The 20,785-nt window shown below is 40.9% G+C and overlaps 1 protein-coding gene across 3 annotated transcripts in view; it reads right to left on the minus strand.

The window, feature by feature from the left end:
• setx (senataxin) overlaps positions 1-20,785 on the minus strand; it is a 98,519-nt gene that overhangs the window by 24,460 nt on the left and 53,274 nt on the right. For 2 of the 3 annotated variants that reach the window (XM_078226384.1, XM_078226385.1), the window contains exons 4-9: positions 15,573-15,682; positions 13,905-14,124; positions 10,677-10,796; positions 9,177-9,342; positions 7,007-7,103; positions 1,613-6,211 (exon numbers count right to left, since the gene is read on the minus strand). In XM_078226384.1, the coding sequence (XP_078082510.1) occupies positions 1,613-6,211; positions 7,007-7,103; positions 9,177-9,342; positions 10,677-10,796; positions 13,905-14,124; positions 15,573-15,682 (5,312 nt within the window). Of the gene's footprint in view, positions 1-1,612; positions 6,212-7,006; positions 7,104-9,172; positions 9,343-10,676; positions 10,797-13,904; positions 14,125-15,572; positions 15,683-20,785 lie in introns of those variants that run through there. The other variant, XM_078226386.1, reaches the window with a different exon arrangement.

A 20,785-nucleotide genomic window follows, 5' to 3' on the forward strand; every position in this document is an offset into this window, starting at 1 on the left:
AATTACTCAGTATAAACGCGGTCCTCTTTGTTCTCGGAATGTATTTACCTTTCAAAATACATAAACTTTGTTCTCATACAGCTGTCCACTTAGCTAAGCAAATTAGTCAAGGTATACAGACCAGGGAAGGTATGATAGTGATCTGTGGTCTGTTCTGTACTAGCTAGCTAACACCCAACATGTGGGAGTAGCAGTGAGAGGAAAAGAAGGACTCCTGTTCCTGAACTCTACCCAGTAATTTGACTGCTGTATATGGAAAATAATGCTACTTGCAGAAGAATAGCTGTCTGAAAATATGTAAGGAAACATGGAAGGACACTTGAGTGAGGTAATGGGGCAATAAAGACCAATGGAACTATATGTGGATAAGGATTAACATGCAGATGGAGAGGAGTGAAACACAGAGAAATCGTCTGAAACAATGGGGAAAAAACTGGTCTGATGAATGGGGGAAAGCCCCATTTCAAACTTGTGCCTTTAAGACTCTTACACAATCATCTGGACCCAGGATGCAGATCAGTCATAGGAGGAGAGACCAATTCGGTGTGGATTATGTTCACTTGAATTTACAAGAGAGAGAGGGGATCTCAAAGAGACTTAGAAAATTCTAACAGGGAGATTGGGTAGATTCAGAAAGAATGTTCTCAATGGTGGGGGAGTCCAGAACTAGGGGTCATAGTTTGAGGATAAAGGGGAAACCTTTTAGAACCGAAGTGAGGAGAAATTTCTTCACCCAGAGGGTGGTGAACGTGTGGAATTCACTACCACAAAGTAGGTGAGGCCAAACCGTCGTCTGATTTCAAGAAGAAATTAGATATAGCTCTTGGGGCTCAAGGGATATGGGGGGGGGGGGATCATCGGGATATTGAATTCGCTGATCAGCCATGATCAAAATGGGCGGAGTAGCCTTGAAGGGCCGAATGGCCTATTCCTGCTTCTAGTTTCTATGACTCCAATCATTTGGATTCCAATCTCTCTGACCCTAGTCAGCACATAATCAGTAACAACTCTCCAGTGTCACATGGATTCCACACCCAAGAACCTACATATTTGCATTCAATGATATCATTTGTAGACATTGGGTAAACTTCCAGTTATATTGGCAAAACTCAACACACATACACGCACAAGACTGAGTTCACATTTTGTGAATGTTGCTGTATAATTTGAGTATTCCAAAGACAGTTTCCATTCTAATCGTATACTTAAGAAAAAGCTGACAGAAAATGCCAATTGCAAGATCTTTAACATATTTTTAACATAGAGCAATTCCGTCAATCGTGTCTATACTGGTTATTCACCAGAGTAATCCAAAACTATTCCCACAGACATTCTCTTTCTCCATAAATCCATCTTCATCGTTTGCTTTCCTGATTATATTATCCAATTAATCAAATTGTGGGAACCCAAAATCTCTGCATTGCAAAAATAAACAGATTCAAATGCAACTGCTGAATTCAGACTCTTCTGCCATGAAGTCCATCTGAGTGTTTCTGAAAATGCTCTTACCTGCATCTTGCAGTTCAGATATAGTTCAAATATTTAATACTGGTCTCAACAGTCAATAAAATTTCAGTCATGTTTCATTGCCTGTAGGGTACGTCATACTCACCTGTTCAAATAGGTTTAGCATCAATAAAGGGCAAAATGTGTGGAAATACTCTTCATATGATTGAAACCTTTCAGGCACCGCTCGTGGTGGAAATTCACAGAGGGAATCTGGTGCCCCAAACTGATCGAATGAGTCAAACATCTGATAGCTCCACTTGAGGACAGCATTGATGAGGTAAGATTGGTCACGGTGTTGATTTCCTGTCAGACCTAAGTTGAGATTAGGTGAAGCCTGTCTGGATTTCCCAGGTGGTGGAGGTGCAAAGGTGGATGTCAATGCTGTATCTGGGGTTGGAAAACTCGACTGCACTCCAAAATTCACAGCTTTGTTTAGTGTTCGAAGAACGTTATTAGTTGCCGCAGCTTTTGCAACAGGGGTTGGTCTTGATGCTACTGGCACAGCAAATGTCACCGATGAAGGTTTTTGAACTTGCTGAACTTTAGAAGCTGCTCCTCCACAACGTTTTGGGACAGTCTCCAAGTCTGTAGCGAGTTGAGCATTGCGTGAAGTTGTGCTCGAAGCAAAAAGTTTGGTAGTTGCAGGTCTTGCACTTTTTGGGATAGACTGAGGCAATCCTGGCTTGGTAAAAGTGTCATCTTTGGGTTTGGATACAGTATGCTTCTTACAAAATTTCTCTGAGGATACAATTACATCAGTGCACCCTATGTATTGGCATTCTGCCTCATTTGGACTTGAAGGTTTTTTTCTGGAATCTTCCTCTTCTGTGTCACTATCTATATCCATATCTATGGGATCCCTCTGTGTCAACATTAAGAATTTGTCATCTTCCAAGTTTTCATCTGTACTAATATCCATTTCCAAAGGATCATGTTGTGTTAAATTTAAATCGTCAACTGCATTGATACTTGACAGTTTTTCCTTAGTGGAAGTCACATTCATTGCTCTACTATGTTCTCTTTCTAATGAAGTAGTAGCTGTAACATAACTATTGCCTTTGTCCATTGAAGTAGACTGGTGCTTCTGACTCTTTTGGACACAAGTGGAAACAGAATCCCAACTTTCTTCAGTTGACCAAGCTCTTTTTAGTGAAGGACTTTCATCAAGTGTGGATGTACTTTTCCTCTTCTTCCCTTTACTGCACTGTTGAAGCTTACACTGTCTTAGATACTGGAGATCCTGAGAGATCAGCAGTCGTGGATTTGAACGTATTGTTAATTTCTGCGGCATGATAAGCTTTGCCTTCTTACAGTGTGAGTGCTCAACAGTCCCCATTATTTGACCATAATTACGCAGTTTGTTCAAATTGTCAAGGCTACCCTGAGATAGGTCGAAAGCTTTACGAGTTTTCTTCTTAAGGCCAAGTTTTTCAACGGTTGAAGTAGGTTCAGGACGTTTACGCACCTTCTTCGGAGTTGAGCTGCAATGGAGCTTCACTGAATTTGAAGTTGAAGGAAATTCCTTTTGTACATCCCTGGCAGAGGGCTTGGAAACATTAGACATTGATGTCCGAGAGCCTTTTCTCTCTACATTTTTATTTAGTTTAGTTTTCGTCACAGTTTTCTGGTCTGGGCAACTGGTGATGGATTGCTTATTTAGGTTGTATCTGTTTAAATCTTTTTTAGAAGTGGCTTGAGATAAATGTTTTTCTCTTTTTCCACCTTTTGATAAACCAAGTTTACTCCTTTCTCCACTTTTATCAATCCTATTCTTCATTGGTATTACATTTTCCGTATGGGAGTCTGTTAATTTCTTTGTAGGTGCGCGCTTCAGCTTGCTTTGATCAGACCTCATTAGGGATCTGAGGCAATTCAGATCGATCAGTTTTTTGCTGCCGATTTTTTTTTCATTTTTATGGCTTGAAGTATCAGAAATAAACCCAGAACGTGAAACAGTGTTGCTGCCAACAGAAGTATTTTCATCTGTAGAGCTGGGCCGAGAAGAAACCCGTTTCACTCCAAGTTTTTCAGTGTGTGGACTACTCACTGCTGCTTCTTGCCCCTTCTTCAAATGTGCTTCTGCCTCCTCGACCACCTTTTCAATTAATTCATCCGACACATAATCTGTATCATAGCCCCATTCATTAAGCATACTGTTAACTTCCAATTCATCACTGTCAGATTGCACATGGAACTCGTCAACCGGTCCCATCTTTTCTTTGTCAACTGCTTGCTTGTGCTGTGGCTGAGCATCTTCCCAAACAGAATATACCTGTTCTTCACTTTCAAATTCAAAGAACTGTGAATCATCTTCCTCAAAGGCCGAGGGAGATTTGTTGTTCATAGGCATTTCTTGCAGGCAAGACTTATTTTGCTCAATTGTGTCAGAGGCACCCTGTATTGAAGTAGCAATGTCTGTTTTTTCGGTGTCAGATGTGTGAACTATCAATATATTGGTCGTTTCTTTCGAAGATTCTGAATCAGAGACAGTGACAACTTCTGTATTCTTGTCAATGGTGGGCTCTTCCAAAGGTGAGTCAGATTCACATTTTTCTTTACTGTGAATGGAACCACACAACTGTACCTGACAGGCAACTTTTACTTTTCTATCAATCTTGTTTAGAGACTGGATTGTGTGAAGTTCTTGGGGGAAATCATTGAATGAATTAGCATTTAAAACAGAAGCAGCTAGTGGGGGCATATCAAGGACTTTATCTGCCTCTGAGTCTTTCCCCTCCGAACTTAGAGAAACCCTTTCCTTCAGTTTCATCCTTAATTCACTGAATGGCACATCATCATCACTACTGCTGCTCCAACAGTGGTGCGAAGTGTTTAATAGACTAGGAGATTGGGGTACATTACCAGACTTCGCTGTATCCACTGATGGTAATGGAGAAAGTGACAAATGGTCAGAACTTTGCGCCTTTTCTATTTTGTCAGAAAATGGAGACAATGTGGGAAGGTGGGAAGAAACCAAATGTTTTGTACTGTTGTCATGCATCTGTTTTCCGCTGAAATTGAGATTCTGACTAGCATTGCTATTGCTCTTATTATCAAATTGCCTGTCAACTCCTGTGTTAGGTAACTCCTCAAATGTCTTTTCTTTATTAGGAGAACTACTACTTTCCTTCAGCTTCTTTCCCTTAAGGTTAATTGTTTGCATCTTTACTTTCAGATTTAACAGTTTGTTTGGATCAATCTTAAACTTACTTGACCCAGCACTGGCTGATTCTATTTTTTGAGGTAAATCACAGTCAGTTGCCGTAGGATCACAAGTTGAAGGGACCCGAGATTGAACATGCTGATCTTTTTCAGCGGAGACCTTTTCAGGCTTGGCTGCGCTCTTGCTCATAGATTCCTGAAATTCCAATAACATAGAGCGTTTCCATTTTTCTTTACGCGGAACACTGCGAGTGACTTCAAGAGGCTTGGGTGGCAAATTATCTTTGTGCAAACAACTTGCAGTAAGATCCACATTGGAACCGGATTCATGTGTGGGTGCACCAGCGTGTTCTAGAGTATGTATCTGTCTGCTCTGTGGGTCATCCACAGTGACATGTTCCAAAGAACTGCAAGGAGAGGGAGGAGGGGAGATTTCTAATATTGTCACCCTTGTAGGTACTAATTCCTGTTCATCATCTGTATCAATAACATTTTCAACATCATTACTGATCTTATTAAGGAAGGTGTTGTCATCATACAAGGTAAACTCGGCCTTAAATGGGAGGAGAGGTTCTACAAATGATTCTTTAGGTGCGTCTTCCAGGGCCTTGCATTCAGCCATTGTTTCTTGATTTGGGATACCTTGCTGAATAGGTGACCTTTTGCTGTCTAGTTGTAACATTGAAGGAGATGGTGGACCCAGGCCACTGTTATAACATCCTGGCATCTTTCCCCACCCCCCCGGCTCTTCTCTTTCAGATTTAATTGAAGGATACTTCAGTCCACTTCCTTTTTCAAGTGTGCTGCTTAGCTGTTTTGCTTCAGAGGTTTTATTTTTTGCACTTTTGACTAACTGTGTTAAACAGGACTGCAAATCCTGCTGTTCTCTGGGGCTTAGCTGCCAACCAAGGATAAAGGTGCTTCGCAATTGTCGATTCAGTTTGTCAAGGAACTGTTGGAATATGTTTCTTTGCTGAGACTGACACCCCTCTTTCAGAAAACTACGAATTAACTGAACACAGGCTTGCTGGACTGAGCTAGTGATAGAGGAACATGCCACAGAGGACACCGTAGCAATTGTGGTGGATGTGACTTTGGCATTACTTGTTGCTGATGCCGTCTTCTCACTGTTTTGGTTGAAGACTCTGGCAGGAAGAGTGGCACATTTCACCAATGCTTCCACCCACTTCTGTGAGCTGTACCACAGTAAATGGAGATGGTTTTTATTTCTGTGGAGTTCTATGATGGACACCAAGATAAGAGTGAAAAACTCAGATGCTTTATCACAGAAGTCCACTTTCCGATTCAATATATCCTTTATTTCCGAGTAGATATGGTGAACAACTTCCCCAATGTAGGCTATGCCAAGATCCTTTAGGTCCATGACCGAATTAACAAATGGAATGAACCACAGAAATGTACTGTTGTGTACACGCATGTCTTGTCCGATGTCACACTGAAGCACATTTACAAGAGTTTGCATTTCATCATACATGTTTGGGTAGTAATCCGGGCAAATTGCATTTCTCCAGCCAGCTTCCTATGAAGAGCAAAAAAATTAAGTAAATTTCCATTTAAATGTATTAAAATTATGACAAATTTATAATAGTCACTCTGAAAAATATTTTTAAAAAGGAGACATTGGACCCTTTGAGTCTGTTCTGCTATTCAATATGATGGCGGCTGATCTTATACCATAACTTCACCTTCCTGCACTGTTCCTACATCCCTTAGTTCCCTCAACATGCAAAAACTAATCGCTTTCTGACTCTGAACATATCCAATGACTGAGGGTCCATATCCCCTGGAGTGGGGTGGGAGGTTCCAAAGATCCTTTACATGACAATATTTGGACCTTAAAATGCATAGCCTTCTCTGCTCTAAAGGAAACAGCCCCAGCCTAACCAGCCTCCCCTCACAGGTGAAACCCTCCAGACCAGGCAACATCTCGGGTGCAATTGCATCCTCCCTATAGTGTGGCAGCCAGAACAGCACACACCACTCCAGCTATGGTCTGACGAGCATTTTATACAGCTCCATCTTAACTTCCTGCTCTTATATTCTATGCCTCAGCTAATAAAGGCAAGTATCCTATAAGCTCCAGAGGTACCAGGCCTCTGATTAAGCCAGTAGCACTGGGAGTTCAAGCACCTTTTTTATTTAGATAGTGATCTTGGAAGTAATCAATTAGAAGGTTGCCCCGAGAAAAAGAACTCCTCCAGTCTGGCTCCCAGCATCTGCGGATTTCCAATCCCCATTTGGTCCCAGCAGTAAGGTCACAGGGCAAATGTTGCCTGATGTATATGGGCTAATATTTTACAAGGGAGTTTAGTACCTTGCTTTGTTTTTTCGAGTTGTAGTCATAGACAATCTGGCTGCATGAAACCATGTCGTTGTCATCATCCAGATCACACTTTATCTTTGTGTTATTTCTAAAAACCAAATATCAGTACAATTAGTTATTAAGGTTAAGGCAGACACGATTTAAACTATATTTGGGTGAAACGTTGGAAGTTGCTTACATTTGAAAAACAGAACAGCATCTTCTAAAATGCGAGTTTTTGAAAAATGCTGCACTGTGAACTACCACCCAATTGTTAACACACATTTTTCAAGAAACCTTACAGCCAGAAAGAGGAAACTTGCATCCTGTCGATCTAAATCACATTTAAACAAATACTATTATAAAGGTCACTTAACCTGCATTTGTCACTTGGATGCTCACTGCAGAAAAGTTGTACTTTTGCCATCCATTTATTCAGGGGGCTTTGACCAGACCGCATCTATTGTCCACTCATAGTTGCACTGAGAAACTGATGTTGGACCACCTTCCTGAAGCATTGCTGTCCTTGTGGTGATGTTCACATGATTATGATAGCGAGTTGCAGGATTTTTGCCCTTGGTAATGAAGGTATTGTAGTACACACCCAAATCAGAACAGCATAGAGAGGAACCTATATGTGTTGCCATGATGTTGCATTTTTCATCTTGGCAATGTTAGAGATCATGCAACAGCTGAGTACTGTCAAGCATGGCATAGTATTGCAAGACATCCTTTAGGTGCAGCACCTTGGCCTGAGGGTGGAGAGAGCAGCAACAGGGGCTAGTGGCAGGGGGCCAATCAAGCGAACATTGTCTTGAATGGTGTTCAGCTTCAGTGGCGTCAATCAAATGAATCGTTAACTACACCCTCACCCTACATCTAACCTCATATAGTCTATAACCATTTCCCAATCATTGGGTCTATAGGGAGACATGAATAAAGACAAGAAAACAACACCTAGATCCTTGCAGCCCATCTTGATTGGTCAGTGCACCAACTAGTCCCTCAGTCACACAATCTCTTAGGAAGGGCAAAAAAACCAAGTCCCACCTAAAATTTTATTTCTCTCCAACTTCTCACTCAGGCTGAACTCAAAAGATGTGGAAGCATGGGTGTCTCATTTGACCAAATGCTGTTTCGAATCCTGCATCCTATCCTTCAAGGCCGTCTATTTCCATCTCTGCAATGACTCCTCCAACTCACCTCCATACTTAACTCCTCTCATTGGCCTTTTGGGTTTCACCTTGCACATCGCCAATTATCCAAACCCTGCTGCATGCAATCTAGTAAGAAGTTTAACAACACCAGGTTAAAGTCCAACAGGTTTATTTAGTAGCAAAAGTCACACAAGCTTTCGAAGCTCCAAGCCCCTTCTTCAGGTGAAGGGGCTTGGAGCTCCGAAAGCTTGTGTGGCTTTTGCTACCAAATAAACCTGTTGGACTTTAACCTGGTGTTGTTAAACTTCTTACTGTGTTTACCCCAGTCCAACGGCGGCATCTCCACATCATGGCATGCAATCTATCCAGCACAAGATCCTGTTCCCTTAACACCACATCCTCTTCAACCTCCCAAGAGTCTCATCACCTAACATTTGCAATTGAAGTATTCCCACAAGTTCCTCCACTCACCCACCACTGCAATGGTAGTGCACACCTTTGTTCTTCAGACTCTAGTGTTCTTTTTCCCCACTTTCAACAGCAAAACCATTAGTTACTTTTGGCTCCACATTCTGGAGTCTTTTCCCAAAACCTTTCACAGCTTGCCATTCAATCAGAAGCCTCCTGAAAATCTACATCTTTGAGCATGCTTATCTACTGATGCTTGGCATTCACTTACACCTTTGTGATGCACCTTTGAACATTGTAACATATTGGAGGCACAATATAAACGCAAGCAGTTGTTAAAATTTGTGACTTCTGAAATAATTTGTACCTCCCATCTTTCATACATTATCTCACAATGATATTATTCTCAATTTTATCTGCACACAGGGAGCACCACATTATGTTGAATATACTGTACAAACTGAGCAAATACTATTAAAAATCTATTTTACATTCACTTTGACCAAATTCTCACTGTAGTAAATCAAAGTGACAGCCCAATTGTCACCACAGGAAACAACACTAAATATTTTTACTTCCTCTTTCTTTCAAATCTCCTTTTCCATCAACTTACCAACCTTGTATTACGAATTTTTTCAATCTCGTTGTTGTAACTCTGGCTTCCAATAATGGTCTGGAATGCCTCTGTGGGGTCAATGAGTTGGCCCCAGACTTTTGACCCAAGTCGATCAAGGATTACCATGAAGCACTGCAGGGCTGGCCAGAATGGATCAGAAGCATCATCTACAATAACAACCATCACAGAGAAATTACTTTAAAATTCTAACATTCCAACTTTTAATGGTTTAAAAACAGTTTACTCACGATTCCAAAATTCACAAAAAATATGCTTTAACAGAAAACAATTCCAATTAATTCAGTGGCAATTTACACAGACTTCAGAAAAAAAAGTTATCCTCAACTATCAAACTAATAAAGCTTTAACAACACAAATGGCTGATTTAGCAAGAGGCAGGGTGGGCAGTTGCTCCCTCCTGTTACACCCAAGATATATTAGTCTAGATTTATTGACTGCAAGATTGATTGCTTTACCAGATTTTCTGCAAAACTAATAAGAAAGTCTAAACCAATATTCCTAATTAATTTTGCAGATAGGTTGAAAATCCTCAGTGATTTTGGTCAAGATATTGAACAGCCTGTGAAGTAATTAAAGATCTAGGACATGCTTGGCCAGAAAAAACAAAATTGCATTAATGTTTGACATCAAAGTTTAACCAAGTCAAGTTAGTTTAGGCTATTCATTTCCTGAGAAGAAAGGCACTGAAGATATTTGTGCATTAGAGTTTAAAACGAACTGACTAGACTTGACAAGTTTTTCTGGGTAAGAAGAAAAAAACGTACCGAAAAGCTAAAAATATGCAACGCTCTTATTTAAAAAGCAGCAATTCCTCTGACATGTCTAGATTTTTAATAAAAGCACCAAACTAACTAGAAACATTGTTTTGGAGCATTGATTTTTTTCTTCAACTGACAAAAGAGTTGCTAGTAACTCAAAATGCCCATAACTACACTCGTTTCATCCTAAACTTTAGGAATAAAAAACAGTAGTTTATAACCATATTTTCTAGTTAGTTTTATTTTTGCTAATCCAGTACGGCATTTGACTAAATTACCTTGTGTAAGTGATATTAGTTTCAATTTTATACAAATACAGGTAACCCAAGGGCACCACTTTATGTTGAAAATACTGTATAAATTATATTAAGCTTATTTAATATTTTGACCAAAACTACAAAGTGAAAGTGCCGTTCCTGCTACAGGAAACGGTACTAAATATGTCTACTTCCTCTTTCCTTCAAAATAGGTATTGTGGTTCAGTGTTTTTTCCACTTGAAACAAAATTACTCCCATTGCACCTCATGATGTTGCAAGTATGCAGTGCGAAGTTTGGTCAGATCATTTAGAGAGTAGATAGTTAAGGTGAGACTTATTTGCCTACAATGCCCCAAACTAAAATATGGGTTAACCCTTTCAAAATAATCATGTCCATGCCATCAGACTTGCACAATCATCAGATTTTATGACAATATCACATCTACAGGAATATTCAGGCATACCAGGTTTACTTTTCATCATGGTGTTCAGAATTGACTTCATGAAGTCGTTTTGTTTATCTTGAGCAAGCAGCAGTGAGTCCATAGCTTGTTCATCCAATATCATCAACAGCATACAGATACCTATGCAAGCAAAGATTTATGAAACACAAACAGTTCATGACAACAATGAAAGTTTCTCAATAGCAACGTTTTAATTAACTAACTTCAATCTTTGTTCTATTCATTTTAAGAAGAAACCAAATACAACTTATTTTATTTGTAAAAGATTGCACTTTCATTAAATTCAACGCAAACAGCATGCTGTGCTTTGGCACGCTCATTCAGAATATGGTTACTCAGATCAACAGAGAGATTGGATTTCCCATAAAAGGGTGGACTGGAGCTTTGCCAGAACAGGGAGATTATTTTGATCAGAGTTAAGGGAAGGTCACTTTTCAATTAAGAGCACACTTGAAATCCAAATGGAAACAGTGAGGTAGCAATCTTGACGACCCTCCTGGAAATACACTTGCAATAGGATTTAATATGCTTGCAGTGATATAGGTGAGTAAAAAATAACTTTATAAAACTGCAAATCAAAATCAGATAATTTGTTACCTGCAGGAACAATATACAAAAGCAAGCCACAGGAATGCAGGTCAAAATTGTAATAGTTTGTACAGGTATGGAGACCCCCATTTTAGGAAGGAAAAGCAATGGGAAGCTGCAGCATAGATTCATTAGGATGTTACCAGCAATGAGGAGCACGAAGTGATTCAAGAATTTAGAGCATTCTCGACTTCAAACCAAGGTCAAAGGGGCTGCATAACAGAGGTCACAAAAGATCATGAAGGGTTATGATAAAGGTAAATAGCAAAGGTCATTTAACTTGGTTGACAAGACTGTTAGGATCTCCCTAGAGATTGAATAAATTCAATCTTTAGTAAATAGTTGAAAGGATGAAATGACAAGATCTGACATTTTAAGGCTTTTACTGTAATAGATCAACACCACCATTGACTAAACAATATTTTTATAAGCAAATTGCACTTTAATCTACAGAACAGAACTTTTCCCTTTTACTTTTAACACAACTGAAAAACCCACCTCAAGTAGGTTCTTTACACTGTTCCTAGGTAGTCATTCGAGTTTCCCGAACACAATCCAAAGTGATTCCTTACTCCCAAGGATTTACGTGCATTTCTTTCCTTTCATAGCCTGGTAACATTTAACCCAGAACTCTCTCTCAAAGGGAAAATTTTCCTGGAGATTTTGCCTCTAGCAAGGTGAATCTTCCTCATAAACCTGGTTCCTCCAAGTAAGCATTAGTTCCCACCCACTTTCGTGCATGCTGAGCCATAGAGACCTGTTGCCTCACTCCCCACTACCTACTCCTTCTCTCTCTCCCCGATCCTGACAGACTAACGTGTCTAAGAGTTTCAGGAAATGTCTTTACAAAAAGCTACAACGCAATCTCACAATTGTTTCCCCAAGGACTACCCCGCTCTGAAAACCCATCTCCATGGCAATGTGAATCATATGAGCCTCGTAACAAGGTAGAAATGCTGATTATTCTTTAAACACCAAGCTGATTCCATTCTGGAAATAAAGGGACAATTAAATATAACTGTTTACAACCTAATATTCTCAACACTTTCCTGGAACTTGGGAGACAAGCAGTCAAACCACTATAAACACAGATGCGGCTGCCATTATCTCTAAGCATGAACACCTTGCACCAGTGAAGGGTAATCTCGGCTTGTGAATGGGCTGCATAAGTGGTTCTCCTTAATCTCAGTGGGCTGCAAAATTGAAATCAGGCATGTTCACTAACTACGACCCTGGAATAAGGTTGAATATGTTTAATGCACGGCACAGTAGCACAGTGGTTAGCACTGCTGCTTCACAGCTCCAGGGACCTGAGTTCGATTCCCGGCTTGGGTCACTGTCTGTGTGGAGTTTGCACATTCTCCTCGCGTCTGCGTGGGTTTCCTCCGGGTACTCCGGTTTCCTCCCACAGTCCAAAGATGTGCGGATTAGGTTGAGTGGCCATGCTAAAAAATTGCCCCTTAGTGTCCCTAGATGCGTAGGTTAGAGGGATTAGCGGGTAAAATATGTTGGGATATGGGGGTAGGGCCTGGGTGGGATTGTGGTTGGTGCAGACTCGATGGGCCAAATGGCCTCTTTCTGCACTGTAGGGTTTCTATGATTCTATGAAATATTTCATAAGTTACAGAAAATACTTAATCATTCATATATTAATAGACGCACATTACTTACTTTGCAGATGGAAACCGGCAGAACATGGCAACTCTACGCAAAGGCAACAATCAAGAAAATGTCTCGTGGATCGCACTCAGTACCCTGATGGGCCGCATGTGGCCCCCAAGGCACAGGTTACCCGCCACTGCCTTGCATCTTCATTTCAGCAAAAGATCCCAGCCTCCCTTTAATCTTTAGCAGTCACATAGCCCAGCCTGTTATCAGACAACTGCAGAACAAGTCAGATGATCCCATTCATTTCCCCTAAACTAAAGGCAGTCCCAAAACATAATCCTATAAACCTACTAAATGTATCATGACCATGGCACAAATTTAAGAGATGAAGGTGGTTAGAATTTTATTTTTAAATTTAAGAAGGGAACAGGGAGATGGGTGATATAGTGGTAAAGTCACTGGACAAGTTATCTAGAGGCCCAGGTTAAAACTCCAGGCAGAGGTGTTCAAATCCCACCATGGCAGCTGTAGAATTATAATAAATTAATAAAGTTTTTAAAGTTGAAGTTTTAAAGTTTATTTATTGGTGTCACAAATAGGCTTACATTAATACTGCAATAAGCCCACTGTGAAAATCCCCGAATAATTAATAAATCTGGAATATAAGGCTAGTCTCAGTAATGGTGACTGTGACAACCACCACTGAGTAAAACCTATGTGATTCACTAATTCCCTTTAGGAAAGGAAATCAGTCTGGCTAGCAGGTGACTCCAGACCCACAGCCATGTGGTTGAATCTTAATTGCCCACTGCAAGGGCCGAGCAAGCCACTTAGTTCAGATGCAATTAAGGAAGGGCAACAAATACAGTACTTGAGGAGAAAACCAACCATTATGGATGAAATCTGTCTGAGCTTCATTCTTGTTGTGATACCTGATTGACCAACAGTGCCCCTTTTCACCAATAGCCTGTCACACAGTTACATATAGGCACAGATCTACAGCAGAACTTTTATGATCATCATCACACTCACCAATCCAGTAGTTCTTGTGGTTGGTAACATCATAAAGATGGGGTGGCAAAAGAATAAATTTTCCTTCTTCTAACCCATAACTGTTATAGAAGTCTGTATTTTCAAAAAGATCCAGTTCAATGACCTTCAGTAGGCAGCTTATTACTTCCTGCAAGTCATAAAAATCATCTCGTTCCACCTTTCCAAGAGACCTGGCAGCAAGGATTGCCCATCTTCGGATCTAAAAACAAACAGAAGTATTAACAATCTGTGTGCCACTAGTGTTTCTTTAAATAGGCAAGTAGTTTTCATTTTTCTCCCATTGGTCACATATTAGCTGCTGCCAAGCATAGATGAACATGCTCCTTATAATACCAAATCTGCTTCAAACCAAACACTAGAAAGTGTACTAGCTCCAGTTCTATAAGCAAAGCCCCCAGGACATCAAACAGCACCAAAGTAACCGTGCAGTCAAAGTGAAATGCGCAGATTTTTAAAAATTCACTCATGCGACATGAGCTTCGCTGGCTGGCCAGCATTTAATGCCTATCCCTAGTTGTCCAAGGGCAGCTGAGAGTCAACCACATTGCTTTGGCTCCGGAGTCACACGTAGGCCAGATAAGGTAAAGACAGCAGATTACCTTCCTTAAAGGGCATTAATGAACCACATGGGTTTTTCCGACAATTGACAATGATTTCTTAATTCCAGATTTAATGTTATGGTGACTAATAAGTTTACTCTCAATGAGAACCCAGCCAATGGTATAGACAAAACAATTTAAATGTACCAATTGCAACCTTCTTACGAAATTTAAAAAAAATTAAAACTTAGTATGTCAGTGTACAAAGCACAGAAGTGGGATGAATTACAAGGCTGTAAGAAAGAGACTTGATAGTTTACTTATGAGTTTACTTCTGGATTAAGCAAATGGATCTAAATCCTGTGGTTATGTTTAACCTGTCACCCACTCATAGACATAAGAGACAAGAGTAGGCCTTTCGGCCCCTTGAGCCTACTCTGTCATTCCAAAAGGTCATGGCTAATCTGGTTGTGCCCTTAATTCGACGTTCCTGGTGCCTCTGATAACCCACGACTCACTTGTCAATCAATCCCTTCCATCTTATTTAGTGTATACAGAAATTTAAGTCAATTTTCAAAACTGTTTTATTTGTTGATATGTTGGAAGCATTTCAGAGACTGTGCCAAGCAACACTGAACAAATTTTTGCGATTGATCAGAATTAGGTCACAGGGATATCCACCTTTATTTGAGAATGCCTGTGCTTTCAAGAGAATAGAGTTGAAACTACACTACAAGGCACTAAAAAGTTTAGTTCATATATGTAAATTTTTAGGTAGGTCACAGGTTTAATTTTGGAATTTATATACAATTGCTACACCCTCTGGTCTTTGGCTCAAGTAACAAATTGTAGTTTTAAAAATATTGCCAAATTGTTATGAATTGCCTAACTGTGGGGTGGCACAGTGGTTAGCACAGCTGCCTCGCAGCGCCAGGGACCCAGGTTCAATTCTGGCCTTGGGTGACTGTGTGAACCTGTGATGCATTTCCTGTTTCTACATGCTACAGGTTTCACTGCTTCAGTTTTTCTTCTAAGCAAACGAAACAGACTTTCAAAGAAAACCAAATACTTCACAAGGTTAACTATTCCATAGTCAAATAAGACTCACCGTTTCACTTGGGTGTACCAGAAGTAGATAGATACCAGGATATTTTTCAAATGTCTGAAAGGAGAAATTCACCTTCTCCATTTTACTAAGGGCCTCAACACATAGCTCACCTGAAACACAAGGTACAAGTTATTTTTGTACTGTCCTCAGAATGTTATTGGAAAGTAGATTTTCAATGTTCCAGGAGTTACTGAAATCAGAGACCCCACATAATTTGACAGAAAAACTCAATCACTGCATCAAGTCATAAATGATCCAAGCTCCAAGAATTTTAACAATTCTTTTCACAACTTCCATCACCCCAGTGTTCCCAATTATATCCCAACAGCTACTGCATGACCTCATTCAGATGGAAAGATGGTTTCAGACACAGCCCAGTGGCATAAAAGCAAAATTTGTGAAATAGGAAGGAGATTATCCATCCATCTCCTTTAATCTCACTCTCCAGTTAATAAACGGAAAAACTTTCCACATTTTCAAAGCACCTGTACCTTTAACATAGCAACATGCTTGGAGGTGTTGGCAATGCCAGGTGAGAAGGGGTGAATTGGCTCTCTTCTATTCAACCTCCTCGGTTGGTCACAACAAAGGTTAAGTTGCTTTTTCATGAGGGCACGCTTTTTCTAAATCAAAATGTATTTAACTATTTAAGCTGCGAACAATAATGAAAGGGGTAATAATCACACAAGTTTAAAAATCACATAAGCTGCAAGCTGAACCTCAGTCACAGAGGGAAGCTATGTGCAAATGATAGGTTTTGATTAGAGTAAGCCCAGATAAGGGTCAAGGAACCTCTAATTGAATGATGTATAGCTGCAGTTCATGTCTGTCCATTGGAACAAGGGAAAGGGAGGTTGAGTTCCATCGGTCAGAGATAAAGCTATCATTTCTTGACAATATAACATGCACAAGTTTTAATTGGACATTATACCCTTATGAATGCATGATGTAACCTTAACTATGATTGGATAGAGATAACTCCTATACATCTATTGGTATATGCTAATTACTTGTAATTGAAGCTGAGACTTTAATTGCCTATGCATTTCTAAATTTTTCACTCTGAATGGTCTGAATGATTTCATTCAGAGTCCTATAGCTATAGTTTTCTTTAATAAATTATCTTGAACCACGCTGTTACTTTGTCTGACGAACAATATCATAGAAATCTTACAGTGCAGAAAGAGGCCATTTGGCCCATCGAGTCTGCACCGACCACAATCCCACCCAGGCACTACTCCCATATCCCTACATATTTACCCACTAATCCCTCTAACGTACGCATCTCAGGACACTAAGGGACAATTTTAGCATGGCCAATCAACCTAACCCGCACATCTTTGGACCGTGGGAGGAAACCGGAGCACCCGGAGGAAACCCACGCAGACACGAGGAGAATGTGCAAACTCCACGCAGACAGTGACCCGAGGCCGGGAATTGAACCCAGGTCCCTGGAGCTGTGAAGCAGCAGTGCTAACCACTGCGCTACCGTGCCGCCCTATAGTTTTAATTACAACAAGAAAACCATCGTAACAGCCCCTAACAAATAAGGAGCCAATAAAACAAAGTTTCCTCGAGTCAACGGAAGAGAAAATGTATTAACCACACGCAGCTGTCAGAAGTTGTGCATCCTTTGATTGTGTAGATTTTACATGCTGCAGCCAATTTAGGTTAGCTGGTTTCTTGGATGCAGATAAATTAATTCCAAAAGAGGTAGGAAGAGAGAAAGAGTGAGGGTGAGGGCAAGGGCAGGCTCTCAGCTTGCCTCCTCTGCTGAAGACTTTCTTAACACTGCCTGTGTTCTTGCAATCTCTCTCTAGTGGCTGGCAGCCTGGCCTTGAAATACTTCACCCTTTGTGTATTTCCAAAAGGTTTTTGGTGAATCTGTCTTTGTCAGCCATTGCTTCAATATCTAGTATTTTGCATTTCTCCTGTCTCTTTCTGAGACAGTTATGAATTTTAATGGGAGTCTGGATTATAGGAAATGTCACTGTCTTCACACCTCCAAGGGTGATTTGTTTGTTTCTTATCTCCATCTTGGAATGTGTCCTTACATTTTTACATAGTTTGTTGTGTCTCAGTTCAAATTGCAAAATTTTCAGTCAGTTTGAAGTTAAAAGTCATACTTTCAAAAATAAAGGGGCATAGCCTCGTAATAGTGTTAGCAAACAAAATTTGATAAGGAGATATTAGGGCATGTGGCTAAAAGCTTTGTCAAAGTGAGAGGTTTGAAGGAGCATTTCAAAGGGAAAGAGGCAAAAGGATTTAGGAATTTAGGGTCCAGACTGATGGAGGCACCTCGGCCAGTGGATGGGCTATGGATATTAAGGACTAGGAATTTGGAGAATGCAGTTTATAGAATCAGACAGCTGGAAGAAGGCCATTCAAGCCCATCTTATGTGCCAGCTGTTTCAAAAAGCCACCCAATTTTGCCCTGAGCCAAGATCTCAATATCGATGGTAAGAAAGATGACATCCTCATACCTCTTGCTGGAGCTGAGGGCACTGGGGAGAGTGGATGAGATGGTTGAGAAAAGCTTGTATTTCTATTTCAAGATCCTAGTGTAGTCAGCAGTTTTGGTGGAGAACAAGGCCTAATAATGATTAATATGGTAAAACTAGACGTGGGAATCAATGGGCCAAATGGGTTTTGCACATAGGGATTAAATACTTATAGAGGGAGAAGAGTCAGTGTGAGAGATAGGAAATATACTGGAAACGAAGGTAAAGACAGAAGTGAGGGAATGTTTGAGCAAAAAACAAGGATTGTAAGAAAAGGGAGAACCAGCCGTGGATAACGAAGGAAATAAAGGAGAGTATTAAAATAAAAACAGCTGCGTACAGAGTGGCCAAAAATAGTGGAGAAACAAGTGATTGGGAAAAATTTAAGAAACAACAAAGAGAGACTAAGAAAGCGATAAAGAAAGGAAGGATAGACTATGAAGCTAGGCTAGCAATTAATATAAAAAATGATAGTAAAAGTTTTTATAAATATATAAAAAGGAATAGAGTGGCTAGAGTGAATGTTGGACCCTTGGAGGACGAGAGGGGGGAGTTAATAGTGGGAAATGAGGATATGGCTGAGTCTTTAAATAAGTTTTTTGTGTCGGTCTTCACGGTGGAGGACACAAATAGTTTGCCAAATATTAACGATAGAGGGTTGGCAGCAGGAGAAATACTTAATACAATTAATGTTACCAGAGAGGCAGTGCTGGGTAGACTAATGGGACTGAAGGTGGATAAGTCCCCGGGTCCGGATGGAATGCATCCCAGGGTATTGAAAGAAATGTCAGAGGTAATAGTGGATGCGTTAGTGATTATTTATCAAAACTCGTTGCATTCTGGGGTAGTGCCGGTTGATTGGAAAACGGCTAATGTTACGCCGCTGTTTAAAAAAGGAAGGAGACAAAAGGCAGGTAACTATAGGCCGGTCAGCTTAACATCTGTAGTAGGGAAAATGCTGGAATCCATTATTAAAGAGGAGATAGCAGGGCATCTGGATAGAAATGGTTCGATCAATCAGACGCAGCATGGATTCATGAGGGGAAAGTCGTGCTTGACGAACATGTTGGATTTTTATGAAGATGTGACTAGGGCGGTTGATGGAGGAGAACCGGTGGATGCGGTGTTTTTGGATTTCCAAAAGGCGTTTGATAAGGTGCCCCATAAAAGGCTACTGAAGAAGATTAGGGCACACGGAGTTGGGGGTAGTGTGTTAAAGTGGATTGGGGACTGGCTATCCGACAGGAAGCAAAGAGTCGGAATAAATGGGTGTTTTTCCGGTTGGAGGAAGGTAACTAGTGGCGTGCCGCAGGGATCGGTACTCGGGCCGCAACTATTTACCATTTATATAGATGATCTGGAGGAGGGGACGGAGTGTAGGGTAACGAAGTTTGCAGACGACACAAAGATAAGTGGAAAAGTGAATCGTGTGGAGGACGGAGAAGATCTGCAGAGAGATTTGGACAGGCTGAGTGAGTGGGCGAGGATATGGCAAATGGAGTATAACGTTGAGAAATGCGAGGTTATACACTTTGGAGGAAATAATAACAAATGGGATTACTATCTCAATGGAAACAAATTAAAACATGCTACCGTGCAAAGGGACCTGGGGGTCCTTGTGCATGAGACGCAAAAGCCCAGTCTGCAGGTACAACAGGTGATCAAGAAGGCAAATGGGATGTTGGCCTATATTGCGAAGGGGATAGAATATAAAAGCAGGGATGTCTTGATGCACCTGTACAGGGCATTGGTGAGGCCGCAGCTGGAATACTGTGTGCAGTATTGGTCCCCTTATATGAGGAAGGATATATTGGCATTGGAGGGAGTGCAGAGAAGGTTCACCAGGTTGATACCGGAGATGAGGGGTTTGGATTATGAGGAGAGGCTGAGGAGATTGGGTTTGTACTCGTTGGAGTTTAGAAGGATGAGGGGGGATCTTATGGAGACTTATAAGATAATGCGGGGGCTGGATAGGGTGGAGGCGGAGAGATTCTTTCCACTTAGTAAGGAAGTTAAAACTAGAGGACACAGCCTCAAAATAAAGGGGGGTCGGTTTAAGACAGAGTTGAGGAGGAACTTCTTCTCCCAGAGGGTGGTGAATCTCTGGAATTCTCTGCCCACTGAGGTGGTGGAGGCTACCTCGCTGAATATGTTTAAAGCACGGATGGATGGATTCCTGATCGGTAAGGGAATTAAGGGTTATGGGGATCAGGCGGGTAAGTGGTACTGATCCACGTCAGATCAGCCATGATCTTATTGAATGGCGGGGCAGGCTCGAGGGGCTAGATGGCCTACTCCTGCTCCTATTTCTCATGTTCTTATGTTCTTATGTTCTTAAGAATTCATAGAGTCCATACGATCACTACAGTGCAGGAGGCCGCCATTTGGCACATCGAGCCTGCGCTGACAACAATCCCAACCAGGCCCTATCCACATAACCCCATGTTAATCCACTGACACTAAGGGGTAATTTAGCAAGGTCAATTAATCTAACCCTCTTTGGAGTGTGAGTGGAAAATGGAGCACCCGGACAAAACCCATGCAGACACAGGAAGAACATACAAACTCCACACAGACAGCCTCCCAAGGCCGAAATTGAACCCGGGTCCCTGGTGCTGTGAGGTAGCAGTGCTACCACCGTGCCACCCACAAATTCAAATTTGAATTCAAAGACATTTCCTGCATCATTACATCAAGTGCAATTGATTTAAC

Source organism: Mustelus asterias, chromosome 13, assembly GCF_964213995.1.
Source record: "Mustelus asterias chromosome 13, sMusAst1.hap1.1, whole genome shotgun sequence".
In the NCBI taxonomy this organism is placed as follows: domain Eukaryota; kingdom Metazoa; phylum Chordata; class Chondrichthyes; order Carcharhiniformes; family Triakidae; genus Mustelus; species Mustelus asterias.